This window comes from Lemur catta, chromosome 18 (assembly GCF_020740605.2).
Source record: "Lemur catta isolate mLemCat1 chromosome 18, mLemCat1.pri, whole genome shotgun sequence".
Lineage (NCBI taxonomy): Eukaryota > Metazoa > Chordata > Mammalia > Primates > Lemuridae > Lemur > Lemur catta.
The window spans coordinates 26,773,028-26,794,611 of NC_059145.1; the positions used below are offsets into that span (position 1 = coordinate 26,773,028).

General features: G+C 42.0%; 1 protein-coding gene across 8 annotated transcripts in view; it reads left to right on the forward strand.

Moving 5' to 3' along the window:
- ADAMTS9 (ADAM metallopeptidase with thrombospondin type 1 motif 9) overlaps window positions 1-18,827 on the forward strand; it is a 160,982-nt gene extending 142,155 nt beyond the window's left edge. For 6 of the 8 annotated variants that reach the window (XM_045530874.1, XM_045530880.1, XM_045530876.1 and 3 more), the window contains 4 exons: window positions 382-473; window positions 5,731-5,835; window positions 15,319-15,413; window positions 17,358-17,444. In XM_045530874.1, the coding sequence (XP_045386830.1) occupies window positions 382-473; window positions 5,731-5,835; window positions 15,319-15,408 (287 nt within the window). In that variant the 3' untranslated portion in view covers window positions 15,409-15,413; window positions 17,358-17,444. Of the gene's footprint in view, window positions 1-381; window positions 474-5,730; window positions 5,836-15,318; window positions 15,414-17,357 lie in introns of all 8 variants that reach the window. The other 2 variants (XR_006729929.1, XM_045530877.1) reach the window with 2 other exon arrangements.
- Window positions 18,828-21,584: the final 2,757 nt, after the last annotated feature.

The following is a 21,584-nucleotide window of genomic DNA, read 5'->3' on the forward strand; positions in this document are numbered from 1 at the left end:
CCTGCCATGTGGGGTAACAGGAGGTTCCCAACCAGCCAACTACACTACGTTTAAGAGTGCTGATTCACGTATTTATTTATGTACGGATCGATTCCAAAGTCATTTGAAACCCCCTTTTTGGCTTTCATACTGTGAGGAGACAGGCAGTCGGTGCTGATAAAACCCAAGAAACGAAGCTCTCGGAACCACAAATATAATGAGGAAAAACCAAGTGCACATCTGGATCCATTTGCCCATTAATACTTCAAACTGTTTCTCTCTCTCCCATTCCCTCTTATTATTCTTCTTCCCTTCTGTCTCCTTGTTAATATCCTGTCCCTCCCCTGCCCTGATCTCCCACTCCTACCATCCTCTTCCTTTAACCCTTTCTCCACCCCACAGCCACTGACCTACAGTTTGCAAGGACAAGCGAAGGACATCCTGTCCCTTTTGCCACGGCTGGAGACTGCTACAGTGCTGCCAAGTGCCCACAGGTATGTGCTCGGAGCCTTCCCCCTTGCCAGGAACTGACCTCCCACCTTACCTCAAGGGCCTCAGTTGCATCTGGGAATGCAATTAGAATAGCTGCTCTGGAGGGCAATTTGGCCCCATGTATCAAGAGCCTCACAAGTGCTCACAGAGTCTAATCCAGTAATTCTACTCCTAAAAGTGGTTCCTAAGGAAATGATCACAGCTACATGCCTAACTTCTGCATTTAACAAAATACTTCAACTTAGAAACAGATTCGGGTGGGGGGGCAAGGGCAATATATGTAACCTAAACTTTTGTACCCCCACAATATGCTGAAATAATAATTTTAAAAAGTCTAAAAAAAAAAAAAGAAACAAATTAGATGTCAGATGGCAAGCGCTTGGTTAAACCAGTTATGATGGTTCATAAAATGAATATCGTACAGTCAGTGGAGTGCCAGCAAGTGCTTAAAGACCAACTTTCCAAGAAAAAGGAAAAACCCTGCTTTCTAGCATTTGCCAATTTCCATGGTGTAAATATACTCCGCATGATTGATTTCAAGCTGTCAACATTATGTCACTAAATGGAGAGTCGGGAAGAGACGCACATCGTTGGTTCGCTAAAGCCAGTGCAAGTGAGCTTCCACACACGAGTGTCAGCCACTGAAAATTCTGAATATTGCATCCTATAGAAAAATGCATGTGGGATTAGGTAGGAAAAACAAGATGCAAAACAGTAAATGCAATACGATGGTTTTTGAAAATGTACAAATAGAGAAAAGGTCCGGAAGGACTTTTTCAAAGCATCAGTGGGGTGTATTGGCACATTTCACTTTATGGTGTTTAACTTTCCCAAGTTTTCTAAATTTTATTTATTATGTTTAACTTTCCTAGGTTTTCTAAATTTTTCAAAACAAACATGAAACAGATTTTTTTTAAAGAAATAAATATTGGACCTGGAGATCCCAAAATTTGCAAGACTCATATGGGTTTTCTTTGACTTTTTAACTTTAGCCAGAAATGCCTCTAGAATAGCCTTAACAACAAATGAGCTGACATTTGTTAACTGCTCACTTTGTGCCAGGCACTGTCCTTGTTACTGAAGATTCACAAACGTTCTTCCCTTGAGGAATTTATTGAGATGTTGGGGAGAACGGCAAGAGAATCAATAACCATGATATAACAACATATTCTAGAAGTCCTCCAGGAACAAGGCTCCGGGCTCTGTAGATGCCATAACTCCCATCCGTTACCCCTACTTCAGATCTGTAAAGTTTGCCATTGTTCAGACCAGAAGTGCAAGTTCATCATCTTTTACGGGATTTCTCTTCTGCAGATCTGCTCAAGAGCCCTCTCTCCGCCCATTCTGTGGTTCTACACTTTCTTGCCTCTTCAGAGGTGTGGCGAGTTTGAACTTGCCTTTTGAAACATGCTGTAACCATCATCCTGGGCTAATTTTGCAAAGCAGGGGTTGGTCTTTGCAAGAAGCTTCTGCACTTGGAAGGCAGGACAAACATAATGAATTCGGTAACTCTGGACAAGAGGACTTGGCCTTCGGTTGTCTCTTTGGTTCCAATGAGGTCTTCACAAAGCTGTCGTTAAATTCTGTGCTGAGAATTTCCCACTTTGCCTATGAGCTTTGAAAAGCCTGGAGATTGGGACTGGGTGATGCGTTCAGAATCCCAGCACTGTCTCCGTAGGATGGATTTACCCCCAACCACGGAGACCGTCCAAAGACAAACACATCTGAATTTTCTTTTAACGAAGTGTTTTTTCAGCCCCAAGCTTTAGAAGCACATTGCTAAACATTTTAGAGAAGTGAAGAGGAAGCTCTCAGGGGAGAAAGAAAATAAACAAAGGACATAATGGTAAAAAGAGCCTTTCCTCCATTACCCGGGAATTGAAAACTTTTGAAGTGCAGTGTTTTTAGAGCAGCTGATGGTTTCAAACACCCCACTGGTGTCGGTTGCATTTTTGTGGCTAATAGATTAGCCCTGTCCTGCCTTTTTCAAATGTCTCAGGATTCTCTTGCTTCTATATACACATCCTTTGGGAAGCTTAAGTAAATGAAAGTAATTTTCATTCATTTATTTTAATAATTCAGAGACAAATGAACTGATTGATTTGCTAAATTCTGACAATGAAGCAATTCCTAAATGGGAAAACCAAAGCCCATGAGAGGCTAATTTGTATTTTTTTCCCAGCCCATTCTTCCAACCATATTGGGTACTTCTAGAATTCAATTCCTTGGACATTTATTGAGCACCAGCTCTACTGATGAAAGATGTGAGTTTTTCAAATCAGTTTTCCAGGAAAAGCTTTGTAGAAAGCATACTTGTGCAGACTGACTTAGAGTGGATAGTTCATCCTTTGACCTCATGACTGCACAGAAATCAAAGCAGAGGGAGGCTGTGTTTGAGAATCTATTTCTTCTGCCTCATCCATTGCTGTGGCTTTGGAGATTTATCAGTAAGGGTGGATTCCCTAGAGCTCCCCTCAAAATATAACCAGAATGTATTTTTTTATCCTGATCACAGTAGATGTGGTGCTATTATTGATGATGTTATTGATGGTATTAATAGCTGGCATTTATTGAGCATTTACTATGCTTTAGGCACTGTGCTCAGCATTGCCTAGTCAGTGCAGCATTTAGACCCTACAGCATTCTATGAGAATGCTTCCTTTTTAAAGATAAGGAGAGTGAGGAGTAGAAAAATTGGGGAACTTGCCCAACCCACACGGCTGCCGCTCAGCAGAGGCTCTATTTGGTCCTAGATGTGTGTTAACCGCTTTCTGTAGGCAAGAATTTCTGCAACATTTGTTCCTCTCCAGCAGAGTACAGGATTCCTCTCTGGTCTAAGCACATCTTTTGCAAACCTTTATGGACTTACTAGTGAAGGCATAACTCTTAATTACCTTTTCTCTTTAAAATCAGCAACAGGAGATAGCAGTCACAATTCCTGTGCCCTTTCGACCCCAAACATAAGGCCTTCAGGGGCAAAGATGTCCCAGAACGGAGCTAGAAAGAACATTAGGTCTTTACTTCTCTGGCGGCACTCAACTTTTAGAGTGCTGAAAATGTGGATCCCCCGAGCTGCGGAAAAGAGAAAAAGAATGAGGAGGACAATCTCCTGTTGCATTTGAGTTTATCAGCTCCTCTGAGAAGACAGGCCTCGTAGATGTGTGTACTGAGCATGTCCAGACCCCAGACACCCAGATCAGCACAGGGCACTGTCAGGAAAGAAGCCAGGACAGCAGCCTTCTAAGAACTTCGACGCCAAAGCAGATGGAGTCTGCCTTGTCCTGCAGTACAGGTGGGCCAGGCAGTCTGAGTAGAAAGGAGCGTGGAGGTAGCTAAGAGAGGGATCCTCAGCCACCGTGTGCAGCACACGGAATCCAGTGTCCAAGGAGGCTGGGCAATGAGGACCTTCAGCCTCAGCACAGCCACAATCACAAACACCTGGGTATTGAGGCCACTCACCAGAAGAACCGCTAACATCCGTATAATATTGTCATAAAAATAATGTCCCAGAGAGCAGGTGATATTTTCTTAAATATTGTTTAAATATCACCTACTCTCTGGCCAGCATGAGCTACCTGCACTGTGCCTTGTATCGGATTGGCTCCTGTTCACAGGTGAAGTCTTTCTAATCCATTTTACAGGTGGGCTCAGGAAGGTTAAGCCCTTGCCCAAGGTCACACTGAAAATGAGTAGGGGAGTGAGATTCTAGGATAAATTCGCCTACCAGGTAGGTCTCTGCCTACCAGGCGCTAGTGGCAGCAGCGCTCCTCCCCTCCAGCCGTGACAACCAAAAATGTCTCCAGACATTGCCAGATTTCCCCTGGTGTCAATTGTCCCCTGTCAAGAACCACTGTCTTAGTCCAGGCTAAATCCTTTGGTCACCTCTGTGAGTAGGAATCCTATTTTCCCCCATTTTACATATGTGGAACCTAAGGCTCCAAAAGGGTTTATAAACTCTTGTTAGTCAGTATTTATGATACTGCATTGATAGGAGACCACTGAGCTACCCCTCGTCCTGGAAATCTTAATTGAGGAGCTAGTGGGTGTTCTCTTTATTGAGAATCAATCAAACATTAGAAACCATAGCTGATATAAATAAAGCAATACCAAGCCCTTGCCCTCAATAAGCTTATTATTATATTAGAGAGATCAAAGGAACACTTAGGAAACTATTAGAAAATGCAAGACAGATACCAATATTTTTGCATATCGACTAAGTAAGTACCAGCCATGTGCTAGATGGCTAATTTCATTTGGTCCCTCACTCCAGTGCTCTGAGCTGAGATTTATTACCTTCCATTTTACAGATGGACAAACTGAGGCTCTAAAATGCTTTAAGGAAATGTAGCCAGGATCTAATCACAGGTGAAAGAGCTTTGTTCACACGTCTGACTGGCTGTGAGCTCCACCTTACCACTCTCCTTACTGTATAAAAGGCTGTTTTCACAAAGTCCTGGTTCCTCAGTTGCAGAGAGAAGGCAGCTACGGAGCTGTTCGTGCGAACACTTTTAGCTCGGAAGCTGCTCGTTGCAGAATAGGAAGCCTCCACCAGCAACTATTTCAGATGCCTTTGCAAAGTCATTTTTGAAAGAGAGAAACACACCTGGAGAAAGCAACGAGAGGGTCTCTGGGCTGCGCCGTCTCCTTGGAAATAAATATGAAAGCACCGAGGCCGTGTTTGGCGAGGCGCCCTGGCAGTGGTGTGGGAGTGCCCCCGGCCCGGGGGGTCTCGAGCAGGCCCACCGTGCCCTCTGCTGGCCGTCCCGGGGGACGCGCCTCTTCTTTGAAGTCCCGTCCTGCTGTGCTTAGAACGCGGTGTGCTAATGCCCCCAGGGAGCTGGAAGCCCAGGAAGCTTTGGCAGCGAGATCTTGTTAGAAAAATTACACTGTGACATTTTGTTCCTGAAGGAATCTGATAATTGTGAGCAACATCAGGATTGCTGTGTTCGGGAGGCCCAATGGAGGTGGTTGGGCGCAAGGACGTTGAGGTCAGGAAGGTGTGAGTTGGACTCTTACCGGATCCTAGAGAAGTTAATCACCTCCGCTAAGCCTCAGTTTCCCTGTCTGTAAAGAAAACCCCCTTCATTGAGCTCTTGTGAGGGGGATCGAGATGATGCATGAAAAATGCCTGGCCCTGAAAAAAACAAAACACCCTCAATAATTAGTAGCTATCACAATATCTTTTTCCTTCCCGAAGTACGTTTTATTGTTTGGGACATCACGTGGACTAAAAAATCTTTCATTGGTCCTTTATTCTAGGGTCGTTTTAGCATCAACCTGTACGGAACCGGCCTGTCTTTAACGGAATCTGCTAGATGGATATCACAAGGGAATTATGCTGTGTCCGACATTAAGAAGTCACCGGTAAGGTTGCAGATGGGTTGGGGGACGACTTCTGTTTCCTGTCTGTCTGTCTTTTCTTTATACCTGTGGTGGTGCCGCTGGAGGAAGCAGTGTGCTTTCCCACTTCCTCAAACCGCTTTGCAAAATGTCAGGAAGAAAATTTAGGAAATAAACTGAGAGTGAATGTTTCTATGTGAGTGAGAGATGTTCTCAAGTGAACCAGCCGAGGGACTAGAAAAACTGCCTAACCAGGGAGCTAGAAGCAGGAAGAAGCCTCAAGCGAGTGTGCGGCTTATTTTGCAGTTGGACAACATGCAGCTCACTTTTGTGAGCCCAAGGAAATGATCTCCTACTTTTCTTTAGAAAAAATTAAATACAAATGGGGCCAGAAGAAAGGGATAATTTATCAGGGCATGGGTCTGGAGAATTAGAACTATGTGTATAGGTTCTATAATAATCCGTTCTTCATAGTCTAAAAATCTGGCTGCTCAAGGTGTGGTCATGCAGCACATCAGGATCACCTGGGAGCCTGTTGGAAGTGCAGGTTCTATGGCCCCAGAGCTACTGAGTCAGGGTCAACAGCTGAACAAGGTCCCCAGGTGATTCATGAGCACAGTACAGCTTGAGAAGCGCTGGTCTCTATAGACGGTCCCCGAGTTACTGTGATGTGACTTGATTTGTTGACTTTACGATGGTGTGAAAAGTGTACGTTCAGTAGATACCATGCTTTGAGTATCTATACAACCATTGTGTTTTTCACTTTCAGTACAATAGTCAATAAATTGCATGAGATATTCAACACTTCATTATAAGATAGGCTGTGTGTTAGATGATTTTGCCCATCTGTAGGCTACCGTAAGTGTTCTGAGCACGTTTAAGGTAGGCTGGGCTAAGCTATGGTGTTTGGTAGGTTAGGTGCATTAAATGCATTTTCAGCTTATGATACTTTCAACTTACAATGGTTTATTAGGACATAGCCCCATCGTATGTGGAGGAGCATCTCGACTGTATGCTGTTTCTCACCCTGGGTGTATATTAGAATCACCTGGGGAAGTTTAACATACACGTGCTGGGGTCCCTCCCACCCAGATTAACTGAATCAGAATCTTTGAGAGTGGGGCCCCGGCAGGGGTAGAATTGAAAACTCCCCAGATGATTCCAATGTACAGCCAGGACAGAAACCTCACAGCCTTCCCCCTGAAGTCCTGAGAATGTGTGGCCGGAACCTGGCTCGTGGACAAAGACGTGTAAATTTACCCAAGCATGGCCTGTTTCCCAGCCCGGCCTCAGTCATGACCTCGGGTTCTCCTCCGAAACATGAGTAGGGGAGGAAAAAGAGGAGAACTTGGAAAGGGGGTTATTATTCCAAAGTGGAGTTGCCAGATAAAATACAGGATGCCCGGTTAAATTTGAATTGTAATCATTGCATGGGACATACTTGCACTAAAAATGTATGTTATTTATCTGAAATTCACATTTGACTGGGCATCCTGTATTTTTACTTGCTAGACCTGGCAACGCTATCAGAAATACTTCTACCTAATCAAAATTAGAATATAAAGAAGCAGCTAAAACCTGCTCCCAGCACCATCCCCAAGAGAAGAAACTTCCAATTGTGACTTTCCAGGGAAATCTGTTTTTCGAGCTGCCAGCTTTAAATTTGTGTCTGTGGGTAAAAACCTCATCCCCTCTCTTCTCCATCTAAGCCAATCAGTGACCTCAAATCTGATTAACTAAATGACCATATTGATTGCTTGTAAATTAATCGTTAAATATTTTTTCTTACACAGAAAGGAATAAAGGTAGCTGAGAAACAGTGCGTGTGCTTTAGAATGGGCCCCAGAATTACAATGTTCTCCCCCAACCCCTTCCCTCCAAAACCTATACATTATTTCTTTTAATTGACAAGTAAAAATTGTATATTTTTGGTATACAACGTGATGTTTTGAAATATACTGTATTTTATGTTTCAGTGACCCAGAACAAAAACATTAACTGGCCAAATCATGGTTATAGGAAACCCATCCGTGTAAACTGTGTAACAGAAGTTGTAATTCTGTTCCTTAGCCAGTTACTAACAGTTTCAACCAGAAACTAAAAATTATTAAAGCTGGGAGCGCCACCTTATGGAGAGAATGAGCACTACGCTAGCTGTTCCCCAAGCCGTTAGGGACAGTTATTGGGAGCTGATTTGACAGTTGCCTGTCAGCACTTTTTTTTTTTTTTTAAACCTGGTGTTCTAGGGCAGCTCAGAGAGACTGAACTCAAAACTAATGTCAGGGGCCCATCGAGCGCTCCTTGTGAATACCTAGGAGCTGAGACTGAGCACTCTCCGTGCCTGGTCCACGGAGCAGCATCCCGGAGGGAAGCACCGTGAAAGTAGCCCCCACTGCCCAACACATTTGGGAAAAATTGTAGTATGTTGTATTTCCTTCCTGAAGAGTCACAGTAAGCATTAGCATATGAGGTTGGAATACAGTATACAGGAAAGAAACCTGCATGGCTTTATTTGAACTGCTTTGTTAGAACCAAAAACAGCTGTTCTCAAACTCATGCGTGCATCACCATCACCTGCAGGGCTTGTTAAAACATGGTCAGCTGGGGAGACATTTCTAACCACTTCCCGGGTGATGCTGGTGCACCAGGTCTGGGGCCACGTTTTGAGAACCACTCACCTAAATTAAACCAACCGCAAAACCTTGTTTGCAAAGTTACACCTTTTAATTTTCACAAATAACCAGAGTTCCATGGAACACACTTTGGGAATTGTGCAGTATCCTGCTCCCACTCAATACCCACCACCATCTGGCCCCCCAGGGACTGAAGCCCAGTCTCCTCTGTGATGCTCAGACGTTCGGCAGTTATAATTCTGTCCTCTCCAAACAGCTCTGTTTTGATTCAGCCCTCAAATAATCAATTTTCACTTTCTTGTGCTTTTCTGGTAAGACCTACAGTGGGAAAAACCATAATAAAAATCTCAATTTTCCAAACATCCTTGGCAATAAAATGTTTTCCCCAAGCAAGACTAAACGAAAGCTCTAGTCATTCGGGGTAAAACTGGATCCCCAGTACTGCTTGGAGGACAGAGATGCTGTCTCACTACCAGGGGCAGAGCTGGTCACAATAAGTCCCAATACCACGTTCACTGTTGATGCCCTCATATGGAATGGGAAGAACTCTTTCTCCAATTTTTACCTAATAAAAATAATCATGATTATAATGAAAATAAATAGCTACTATATATTGGGTAGTTTGCATACATGAAATCTATTAATATGGATTCCAGCTGTGCCATCACCAGGAGTTTGGGACAGCAAGGTGGGAAGGAGGTCAAATTCTTGGGAGGCTGGGGAGGTAGTGGCCTCTGTCTTAGTGACCTGCAGCAGGCCCAGTGCTTAGTGCCACAGTGACAGCCCTCAGTGGCCGCAGAGCATAGAGGTGACGCCCACAGACTCTGAAGTCTGACTGTCTGAATCTTCACTCCCTAGCTCTGCCATCATGGGCAAGTTATTTAACTTCCAGGGGGTGAGGGGCTTGATTTCTTGAGCTATAAAATGGGGATTGGAGTGGCTCTTGTTGGATTTTTTTAATTGACAAATAATAATTGTACATATTCATGAGGTACATGGTGATGTTTCCATATATATATTGTATACTGACCACATCAGGGCATTTTGTATCATTTACCACATCTCTCCCTATCCCTGCCAGCCTCTGGTATCCTCTGCTCTACTTTTTGCTTCTATAAGATCAACTTTTTTTAGCTTCTACATGTGAGTGTGAACAGGTGGTGTTGAACTTTCTGTGCCTGGCTTATTTCACTTAACATGATGTCCTCCAGTTCCATCCCCGTTGTCTTGAATGACGGGACTTCATTCTTTGTGATGGCTGAGTAGTAGTCTATTGTGTATATATGCCACGTTTTCTGTAACCATTCAACTGTTGTTGGACACCGGGTTGGTTCCATGGTCTCACTGGGCTCTTCTGAAATAAGAATGTAAAGCAGTTGGCATGTCACTGGGCAAACAGCAGCAGCACAAGTGTTAGCTGTTAATGTTACAACGTCTTCACAGCCCCGACACCTGCCCTATGGGTTCAAAAGTTGGTCAAGGTGAGTAAGGAAGGAGGCTCACTCAAGCCAGCTCGTGGAAGGATGTAGGACTCTGGCGTGAGCTGAGGCTGAGCCTGTCCCTGTGGCCTGCACCCGACCCTGGCAGTGAGTCCATGTGGGATACCCCCTTAGTCAGAGGGTGCCTCAGCCCAGCAGCTCAGGGTCTGATGAGTTTCTCCTCGCTCTGCGTAGATCTCTGCATGAGGGGCAGGCAGACAGAAAGGGGACCAGGGCCCAGAGGTGAGGTCTGAGAGAAAATGTAGACATTCTGAGCTCCTCTGCGCTGAGGTTCTGTGCACCCTCAGCTCTAGAATGTGCTCAGGATATGAAAGTGCCCTCAAGCCCCATCCAGAATCCACCACAACTCCACATGCCCATTCGCTGAGCTGCCCATCTGGGTCTCCTCCAGGGAGAATGTTCTAGAACGGGCCTTCAGAGCCAGGCAGCATGAAGGGAGCATCACTTCCTGGCAGGTTGTGAGAGGCGCTCACAGGGCGTTTTGCCCCTGTGTGCCTGGAGAATTTGCAGGGTCAGGGCGACCGGGGGCCTGTGACTAAGGCCTCTGGTCTAATGGACATTCCTGTGCTAGGGAAAGAACAGTAAATCAAAGAATTGCTTTCAAATTAAAAATTAATGAAAATTGCATTACCATAGAGGAGATGGACTCAGTTCTTATCTTTCAGTTCATTTACTACCAGTGGCGTTCAGGCTCCTGAGATAAACTACATGTGTGCACACATGCACACTCGGCGCGGTCAACTCTCATGTCTCTGTGTGGGCTCCTCCAACCTGCAGTTAACGTGCGAAAATCCTATCCACCACGTATAAATATCATAGCATACCACAGACCAGCAGAGTGAAACACTGTGTATTTACATTTTATGTGTATGTACTTTTTATTCTATACATTCCTGTAGAAATTAGACTATGTAGATGTTCATATATATGTAACTGTCTAAGGCTGTATTCAGAAAAACAAAAAACATATGCTGTGTTTATCGTCAATTTCAGGGACATTCAAGGGTAAATTTCACTGTACATGATCTTGACCCTAACATGGGATTTTAGCCCGTACAGTCATGTCTCCATTCATTACTGTTAATATCGGTACGGCTTTTCTTAGCAAAATCCCCACCCCACCGCCCAGCCCAGCTTGATCCTACCACCAGCACACTCCAAAGACTTGTAAATAAGCACTTCAATCAAAGATAGGCTGGCTTCCTAAGTCATAAAAGCCACCCTCCCCTCCTCATAGTAACTGAAAAAACAGAAGAATTAGTGAAAAGTATGAATTACAAACTATTCTTAATGAAACAGATTCATTCATTTTAATTACATGTGATAGCTCAAACTAGGCTAACAAAATACCCGTTGAAAAGAGATTTTTAGAGGTCCTGCTTTAATGAAGAAAAAAATTAGTGTTTCATTGTACAAGTGGGTGATTCTAATGTACCTTTTTTTCTGAAATAGACACCGTCTCCATGACAATTATATTTTTATTTGCTCGCTCCATGTGGCTTTTTTTATTCTGTAATAAAAATGATAAGTTTTAGCTCAGACTTTACCTAAATCAAATGAACAGAATTCTAATTAAAGAGAGAGCATGAATGTTGTAAACCCAGTATTGGCTTCATTTTTTTTAACTTTGCAGCTTTATAATCCTCCTGACTTTTACTCGTCTCCATGAGAACAGGCTATGGTGGAGATTCATAAAAAAATACCTTGATGATAATAATAGCTAACATTTATTGAGCACATATATTTGGCCAAGTATTATGCTAAGCATGTTAGGTGCATTATCTCATTTACAGCAAACCTATGGGGGGAGGTTATTATTATCCCCATTTTACCTATGCACTAGGAAACTGAGGCTTAAAGGGGTTACTAGAAGATGCAGTACAAGCCCCGGCAGTCTGACTCAAGTTAGCTCCTCTGCTGGGTCAGGAGAGTTTGGGTAAAGCATGAGCTTTGATGATATAGAAAACGTTGGTAGCCTGTCCTATCCTGAAGGCCACCAGCCCTACACGTAAGCCTAGTGAGACGGCTCCTGGCTAGAAGACCAATTGATCTGTCATCAAATCCAGGTGGTGCTGGCATGGGCCAGCTCCAGAACTGCCACGGCCCTCTATCTAACTGTATTTTTGGACATATCTTTCTTTTTTAAAAAATGAGATTATCCATTGTTTGCAAGAGGCTTTCACAGTCTGGTTGTATAAAGCAAATCTTCATGCCCTTTGGCCCAGTTCTAGGTACATCGTCCAAAGAAATCCCCAAATGTGGGCACAAGTATGTTCATCATAATGTTATTCCCAATAGTGGAAAATGTGAAACAGGGTGCAGGGTTGAGGGATGAGGGGATGTGACGTGGTGATTATACACAAAGGAACATGATGCCACAATTAAACAAGAAATTTTTCATAGCATGATGAAGCATTAGGAGAACTAATTAGCAGGGCAATCTTAATTGCAGTTCACAAAGAAGAGTTCACCTTCATCCTCTTTCATTCATTTAGTATGTATTTAGTACTGCTGTGAGCCATACACTGTGCTAGATTCTGGATACTCTTAGGTTTTAACAAGATATTCGCCTTGCCTTTGTGAAGCTTACATTATAGCGGGAAGACAGATGTTAAGAAAAGAATTACACAATCATGAGTGCTATGCAGCAGGTAAGGTTTCTTAGAGGTCAGGAAGGTTTCTCAGAGGAAGTGGCCATTGAGCTGGGTTCTGGAGAATTTACCAGGCAAAAATGTTGGGGTAGTGTGGTGCACATGGGGAGGTAGAGGGAAGAGAGTTCCAACCAGAGAGAATGGCATGTGCAAAGGCCTTGTGATATAGGGGCATGCCAGAAGAACAACCCCAAGAACTGCAGGCACCAGGGAAAGAAAGGTTGTACCTCTAGAGAGTGTCGGCCTTTAGACCAGGGGATGACAAACTTTGTCTATAAAGGGCCAAGTTATAAATATTTAATATTTTAGTCTTTGAGGGCCAAGATGCAAAATTAATATTAGGTATGTATTTATATGTCAAGAAAGAAGACAAATTTGTGCAAAATTTTTATTGATTAAATTCAAAATACAATAATAATTTAGTACAACTTTTTGTAATGCAGATCTACTGATGGGAAGAATGGGATACAGAGGGAAGAAAATGTTTTATGTTCTCCATTATCAAAATTGATTGTTGATGTTTATCTGTTAATGCTGATCTGAAATGAGATTTTATGCATTTCATCTTTCTAAATGTCTTTCTACATGGATAGGTATTACCAAACACTATCTGTCCATAACCATATAATGTTAATTGAGCATATTCATGGCTTGGCAGGCATTTACAGAATTCTACTAGAGCTTTCTCTCAATATTTGCCTTTTAGCATGTCATTATATTGCATGTTAATCACTTGCAATTGAAAATTGCAAGTGGAAGCTCCTCATTGCTTAAATGGATTTTGAAACGTGAAAATTTCTTTTGCATTTGCATCAAAGTCCGAAAAACACTGCTCGAACTTGAGTTTAAGTTCAGAAACTATATCCACTGTAAATTTGTGTGGAACAGAGAAGTAGCTTCTCATTTTAACTTTGACAGCATAGGAAGTGTATAAAGCGGCTTAACATTACATGTGATTCAGACAATGTTGTCAGTGAAATGACTTTACTGCAGTATGAGTTTTGCCTATAAGTGCATTTCTGCCTTGTAATTTTAGGTTCAATTTATTAAGAAACATTATCAACTCTGAAGCACAAGGCGATGTTCATAACCACTAAGTGTTCAGTTATAGTGTTTGAGAAAAGTTCCCGTTCAACAAAATTTTTATCTCGGCCCTGAGCTCAAAAATCGAAATAAAACTTTACTATTGCTAAGCCATTAAATTGGTGTATGGTAAAATAAGTCAAGGTATTGAGCTTCTGATTCTGACAAAAAATTCATAAAACTGATGATGGTTAAGTCCACGATAGAAAATGAACTTCATTATTGATAGTCCTAGTTCTATAGCACCTGATAGGTTCAAATATTTTCCACAGAGTACCTGCTGATGAATAATTCAATGAATAGTCATAGGCTTTAAACACCTTACAGTTTCACAGGCTTTGTAAATTTGCCCAGCTAAAGCTTTTAATGCTCTGCACAGATTTTTACCATCAGCAGTTTTCAACACATCTTAACAGATTCTACTTCAGTTGTTCTGTAGTTTTTTCTCAACCTTTTGAAATATTCTCCCCTATACTTGTTCCAGAAACGATTCCACTATTCTACTAGATCCTAGACTATTCAGAGGCTAATTCTTTAGTTACTTCAGACCGGCCATTGTCTCCTCAAGTAAACAATAACACCTGAACAATAGTAGTAATATTTGTTGACTTACCCAGAGCCAAGGATAACTACTGAAAATCATTTGCCTTGTTTTTTAGGCTACTGATGTGACTCCCACGTCATTAGCTTTTCAAGCAACTGTTCTTACAAAAATGGTAGTATTCATAAACAAGTTTATTTTCTCTGGACACATTTCTTGAGGTGTTGCGATTAGACAAGATTTAATTAACTCACCATGGGTAAATTGTTTTCCTTGGTTGGCTAACAAGCTACTTGGAAGCTTACTTATTTTCACTTTTTATTTTTGTAAAGGAATTATGCTATATGGTGAGATATTCCATTTTAAATTTTTAAAATTTCTGACCATTGCCTTTCTGTGAGTTGGGACCATTGTGATGAGTGTTTAGTTTGATAATATTGTTGTGTATTATATTCTTTTAGCACAGCTATAGTGTCGTAATAGTCGTAATAAATGTTTTGTCATCTAAATTTGATAACAAAATAATTCACGTGCCATTGTACTTTAAAAGTGCAACTTTCACAGTCCACCTTTCTCTTCTTTTCCTGATTTGTCATAATGGTATACACTGGTAATAAGCAAATAATAGAACATTATGACCTAGGAATATACATGGCACTCAAAATGCTGTCAAGTTAAAGCTGTCGCTGCAATTTGTGCTGCGCTGAGCAGCAGTGTGAAGATATAAGGGCTGTTACAACTACTCAGTTCTGTTACTGCGACACGAAAGCAGCCGTAGATATTAGGTAAATGAATGAACATGGCTGTGTTCCTATAAAACTTCATTAGTGGACCCTGAAATTTGAAGTTTATATGATTTTCGTATGTCAAAAAATAATACTCTTAGTTTGCCTTTTCTCAACCATTTAAAAATGTAAAAACCATTCTTGGCTTGCGGACTATAAAAAACAGGTGATGGGCCGGATTTGGCCCACAAGCCATAATTTGCCAACCCCCGCTTTAGACCATGAACTTCAGTTCGGAACAAGTTCTCAAAAAGCCAGTGCAAGCTCTGAAAACACTAGCCAAGCAAGTAATCTAAAGTGCTGCACTCATTGCAGGATGGGACCCGCGTCATAGGGAAATGCGGTGGTTACTGTGGAAAATGCACTCCGTCCTCTGGCACTGGCCTGGAGGTGCGAGTTTTATAGCGAAGGTGAGTAGTCCTATGTCTGTCTGTCTGTCTCTCTTATTTTTCCTGTAGCCTAATGATGAGCAGATGTGGGTGGGTCAGACAGGGTTGCTGTTCAGCATCTTGAACCTGATCCGGTACTATCCTACCTTTTTCTCACCTGCTCATTGTCCTCGCATGAATGAAACCATCTGTTCTCCACTCTTGGACATGAGGTCCCTTTGCCTCACATCACATTCTTCTGAGGTGCTTATTTAAAATGCTGCCTACCGGGCTCCATCTCTAGGGACCCTGCTTCCCTAGGTCTCTGGTGGATTCTGGGATATGTAATTTTAACACAGGGAATTCTGATGCAGGTGACTCACAAATCATGCTTTGAGAAATACTATGCAGGAGTATTGTAATAATAATAGCAATGGCATTTATCCGGGTCTCACCATGCTAAGCATTTTGTAGGCATTATTTCACTGAATCCTCACACACAAAAGAACTGTGAGGTGGGACTGTTGTTTTACAGATGAATAAGCTGAGCCCCACAGCTATTAAATAGCGTAAAGTCATGATGAATTAATTCCCTTGGCAGAACCGACCAGTGTCCCACACCAAAGCCACTGTTCACAGTCACTGCTCTGTGCACCCACACCTTTGCGGCTCACAGTGTGCACCAAGGACCAGCTTGATCAGCATCTCCTGGGAACTTGTTAGAAATGCAGAATCTCAGGCCTCACCCTATCGCTGTGAAATCAAAATCTGCATTTTAACAAAATCCGCAGGAGTCGTGAAAGTTAAATATTTGGCAATCCCTGTTCTAACTGCATTGTGCTGGCAAGTGCTCCCTCTGCTGGGCAAAAGGCTGAATTGCTCACTCTTTTTATTATCCCGGTGCCTTCAGCTGCAAGGGACAAGTTCAACCAACTCTCGTGACCTTCCTTACATCTTCCCACAAGCTTCCAGCAGCCCATGAACCCTATAAGGCTTTTTAAGAGCCCAATAGAGGATTTCCTATTTGACATTCATATATTAGTATTTTAATGTTTAATTAAACATCTGTATTCAAAATTATGATCTTCAATTAAGATTATTTCTGTTGTAAGGGGCAAAGGAAAAAAAGAAATTTATTGTCTAAAATAATTGAGATGTCTAAGTGACATGCTAGCTTCAGGCCTGGCTGGATCTAGGGGCTCAAACAGAGTCATCAGCACTCTCTTTCCCTGTCAGTCAGCGATCATTGCCTTCCTTGTGGCCTCCTTCCCAGGCAGATCATCTCCCCTACACCGTGGTCCTGGGTGGCTCTAGGATTATGTCATCCTTACAACTCATGATCCAAGTAAATACTAACCCTCAGCATATATTCTGCAGAAGAACTCTGTGTGGCTCTGATTGGGTCACGTGGTCACTTTTGAATCAGTCACAATCTCCAGGTGACTGAGATCATGTACCTACCTAGAGTCAGGTGATTGACAGCTTCAGTTGGAAGAGCGATGGTTCCCAAAGGACAAGGAAGGGTTTGTGATCAGAAGAGAAGAGATGGGGTGGAGGCAGGCTAGAGTCAGCAGGTACCCACTAGAGATAGCCATTTTATACATACTTTATGTATTTCATATCTAATAAGGTAAATTTTGTATATATGTTATATGTTGTAAAATTTATGAGTGAGCGCATATACACAATATTTCCAATATATACATATAAACATATATGTGTAGAAAAAAGACTAGAAGGAAATATACCAATATTTGAAGAGCAGTTATCTTTGGTGGGGGTATTTCAGGCTAGTGGATTTTTATTTTATGTTTTATTACTTCCCTGAAATTTCCATGTTTCTTGCAGCAAACAAATATTACTTTTAAAATCTAAAGAAAACAATAAGTGTTATTTTCAAATTCTATATGTAAAAATGTATGGTTTAGGTACTCCTAGCTTATGGCATTTGAGCAGAAGTTTTATGTTTCTGGTTGTTTATTTCAGGTGCTCTGAAGAGGAAGCCATTATGGGATGGATGAAGGATAGTAATGCAATACCTCCACCTTAAATTTGGGTGCGTGTATGTGTGTGTGTGTGTGTGGATTTGTATGCTTGTGTGTGTGTAAACATGTGTACATACACATATGAATACACACATATATACACGCACATATATATATGTACGTGTATATATGTGGTATAGCCTAATGATGTAAAGTTTAATATTTATGTTTGAAATTATTTATTGTGATGTAATATTTTTGTACGTAAAATGATTCTATTATGACTGCCTTTTCATTATTCTGTCTCTTGCAGTCAGACCACTGCATTTTACGTACTCTACATTATATGTAGTACTATGACAAAAGTGATCCTTCATTATCACGGTACACTATTGTTTATTTTTTATCTGTAAATGTCTTACTGTTGCTTTTTTAAAATTGAAATTTTTTTAAAAACAACCTAGCTGTCATCAAGGTGCTACGAGAGTCGTATAAGGGTGTTTTTGGCATTTCTAGGACAGTATCATTAGCCAATAAGTAAGTTAGTGATGTCACAGATTGTACCAAGTATTAATTATGTTAAGTATCTATTCAGTTTTTTGTGATCTCTGGGAAAAAATATACTGCCTTGGTGCTACTATTGTATGTATTTAAGTGATCTTCAGACTCAGAAATGTAAACACTTTTAATAAAAGGGAGGAACAGAAGGATAATTTCCAATGGACGGAATCAGCTATTTACTCTTATTTTCGGACATGCCTTTTTTGGAAGAAAGTTGGACTTTATTCTTGTTGTTATTGTTGTGAATACACTTTGCTTTAGTCCATGGTGCCTTGGTCTCTCTACAATCAAGTGGAGGGTCCCCCAAACAGCTTGGTTATGGAGCGAATTGGGAAAGTGAGATCCTCTCACCATTTTGTCAAGATATTCTAAAATGACATCCAAGTTTACCAGTAGCAGGAAAGAGGATGCACAGAATAGAACTACCCTTCAGCACACCTGAAGAAGTTCAGAACCAGGTTCTGAGTCATCAGGATTGCCTTTTGCATGAGAACATTGGCCGGTGACCTGGCTTCTCATCAGGCCATGAGCCTAACACCCTGTCGGTTTTCGTGGCTGCTGTAGGAATTGGCATTTGTGTGAAGAAATGAACTGTGGAACACAGGATGCCTGAGTTTTGCTCATCTTCCATTAATCTACTTTTTGTGTGAAGCCATGGTCTTTCTACCCTTCCAACCTGATTGAAGGGAAGCCTTCACCAATGGCCCATGGAAGACACTTGGTTTGAGGAACTCTGCCCACTTTTAAAAACCAAAGAGAATAGGAAAACTTGGCAGTATTCTCTAACTCCAAGCAAACTCCAGAGTGCTCCAGGAAAAGTTATACTCAGTGTATGAATAAGTGTTATTCTTCATTATTAATACATTGTGAAAATATATTATGAATAAATACCATGACCACATCCAAACCATTTATGTTTCGTATGGTTTCTGGACTCTCAATTTAAGAGTTGATTGATTCAAATGTCTATGGTTTTTAAAACTTCCAGATTGAGAAGAAATGCAGATTGTCTTAATTTCATCTATTACAGTTGCCATTATAAAGGCAGATAAGGAATGGGGATTGTCTACAAGGTCTGTCATTTCATCCAGCAAATCAGTCGAAGTGGTTCTCTTGGAAGTTGGAGACATACACCTCTTGTCTGTGTGATGGGAAACAAATGAGCAAACAAAACAGATTTTAGTGGGGTTTGGGGGCTTAATTGTTAATTTTATGTAGCAGTGGTTCCTACCCTATAGATGGAAGGTGCCTAGGGAAATGAGAGCTTTCTAAACAAGTCTAATAGTAGCTAATGGGAACTGAACATTCACCATCTGCCAGGCCCTTTACTTATGTTTTCATCTCATCCTCACAACCACCAAATAGAGTAGGTAATAGACTAACCTTCATTTTATGGGTAAGGAGACAGATCTTTATGGTTGCCAATAAGCTCAAGTTCACAGTGAGTGAGTAGCAGTCCCCAAAAGAACTTTGTTTGGCTCCGATTGGGTCACATGGCCACTTCTGGACCAATCGCAGTGTCAGGGGGGCTGGGATCCTGTGCCTCTGCTCACCCAGAGTCAGATGATTGACAGCTTCAGTTGGAAAAGAGATGGTCCCCACAAGAGAAGGGTTTTATCAGAAAAGGGGAGATGGTTTGGAGACATGCAAAAGCAGCAGGTATCGGTATCCACTCTAAATTCCCATTGTGTGTGTGCACAGGTGTAATCTTCAGATCCCATAGCTTACACCAAAGTCGTAAGCTCTTGTCCCTCAGCATCATCTGAGACCTCAGTTCTAGTCCTTTCTCTGGTGTCTACTAACTGTATGATCCTAAGCCTGAGTTTTTTCATCTGTAAAATGAGGCTATTTTATCTTGCAGGACAAAGTGTTTTCTCATAACCCTTTAAGCTCTGCCATCAGTGGTGGCAGAATAGCTGCCCTCAGAATGTGCATCAGCAAGGTTAAGCTGACAGCAGTGAAGGCGTGGGTTAGGAATTGTGTTCAACAGCTAATTACAGAGCCTGACTGCACTGGCTTACATAATAAAAAGTGTATTTCATTGTTACGCAAAAGAAGCCTGGTGGTAGGCAATCCAGGGCTGGTCCTGCAGCTCCACAAAATTATCAGGGACAGAGTTTCTTTCTCTATCTCCTCTCTTCATTCTTCCATTCTCAATATGGCTGCTAGAGCTCCAGCAATCACTCCAAAATTCCAGGCAACAAGAAAAAAAGGAGTGAGGAAGAATAAAAAGTGGCTTAGTCTCAGCTCTCTGTTCTTCTTTGAAAGAGGTTTTTCAGAAACCTCACCCACCCAACAAATTTCACTTATATCTCCTTAGCCAGAATTTTAGTCATATGGCCGCATCAAGGATGCAGGAGTCGGGGGGAAATGAGGTGGTTTCACACAGTGCATTGCCATATGGAAGAAAATGAGAGATCTCTTCCTAGAGTAGCAGGCAAAATGGATTTGAGAGAGGAAATTAGAAGTCTTTGCAACAGACCAAGTACGGAGACTGGAGAGGGAAAGGTTTGGAAGCAATTACCATAAAGTGAGCAAGAGATAATGGGAACTGGTGTTGTGATCATTGTAATGGTAAAAAAATTAGAGTGATATAGGTGGCAAAATGAACAGGAGTTGACAACTGATAGATTTGGGATGGGCTGTAGGAGAGAGGGCGCCAGTAAGAGTGAGGTTTTATTTTGGTTGTAAACACAACCAGAATAATAAAAAGACAAATGGGTGGATGAATGAATAGATAGGTAAAATATAGGAGTCCAGTAATTCTTTATATTTATATAGCATGGCACAGTTTAAATATTGTCATTGCATTTTATTCATGTATTTATCCAAGTAATATTTATTGCACATCTGCTAATCTCCAGGCACTGGGGTGCAGCAGTGCATCAGCGTAAAGGCTACGATGCTGTATGACTTTGTAGGGCTGCTATAACAGAATACTACAGACTGAGTGTCAAAACAACAGGAATTTATTCTCTCAGTTCTGGAGGCTGGAAGTCCAGGATCAAGGCATTGTCAGGGTTGATTTCTGGTGAGGACTCTCTCCCTGGCTTATAGACAGGCCTCTTCTCCCTGTGTCCTCATGTGGCCTTTCCTCTGTGTGCATGTGCAGAGAGTGAGAGAGAGAGATCTCTGGTGTCTCTCTCTTCTTACAAGGACACCAGTCCTATCAGATTAGGGCCCCACCGTTATGACCTCACTTAACCTTCATTGCCTCCTTGTAAGCCCTGTCTCCAAATACAGTCATGTTAGGAGTTAGGGCTTCAATATACGAAGGGGTGGGGGGTGAAACAGTTCAGTCCATAGCAAAGGCTGTAACAAAGAGACCCCCAAATAAGTTGGACATTTGTTTCTCATTCTCTGTCTAGAAGTAGCAGGCTCTCTGGGCCTGGTGGGCAACTGTGCCTAGTATGTCAAAAGAAGACTGAGGCTCCTTCTGTTTTGTTGCTTGGCCAGTCTCAAAGGTATTGTCCTTAGGCGGCTCCTCCTTGCCATGTGTGTGTCCACCCTGCAGAAAGGGAGCAATTATTTGAAGGCCAAAACGGGGAAGTTAAAGTGTAACTTTTATTTGTAACTCTTGGCCATTACTTAGCTGCACAGCCACCCCTAGCTGCAAGGGAGGCTGGGAGTGTGCTCGCTCTCTAGTGGGCAACCACATGCCCGGCTC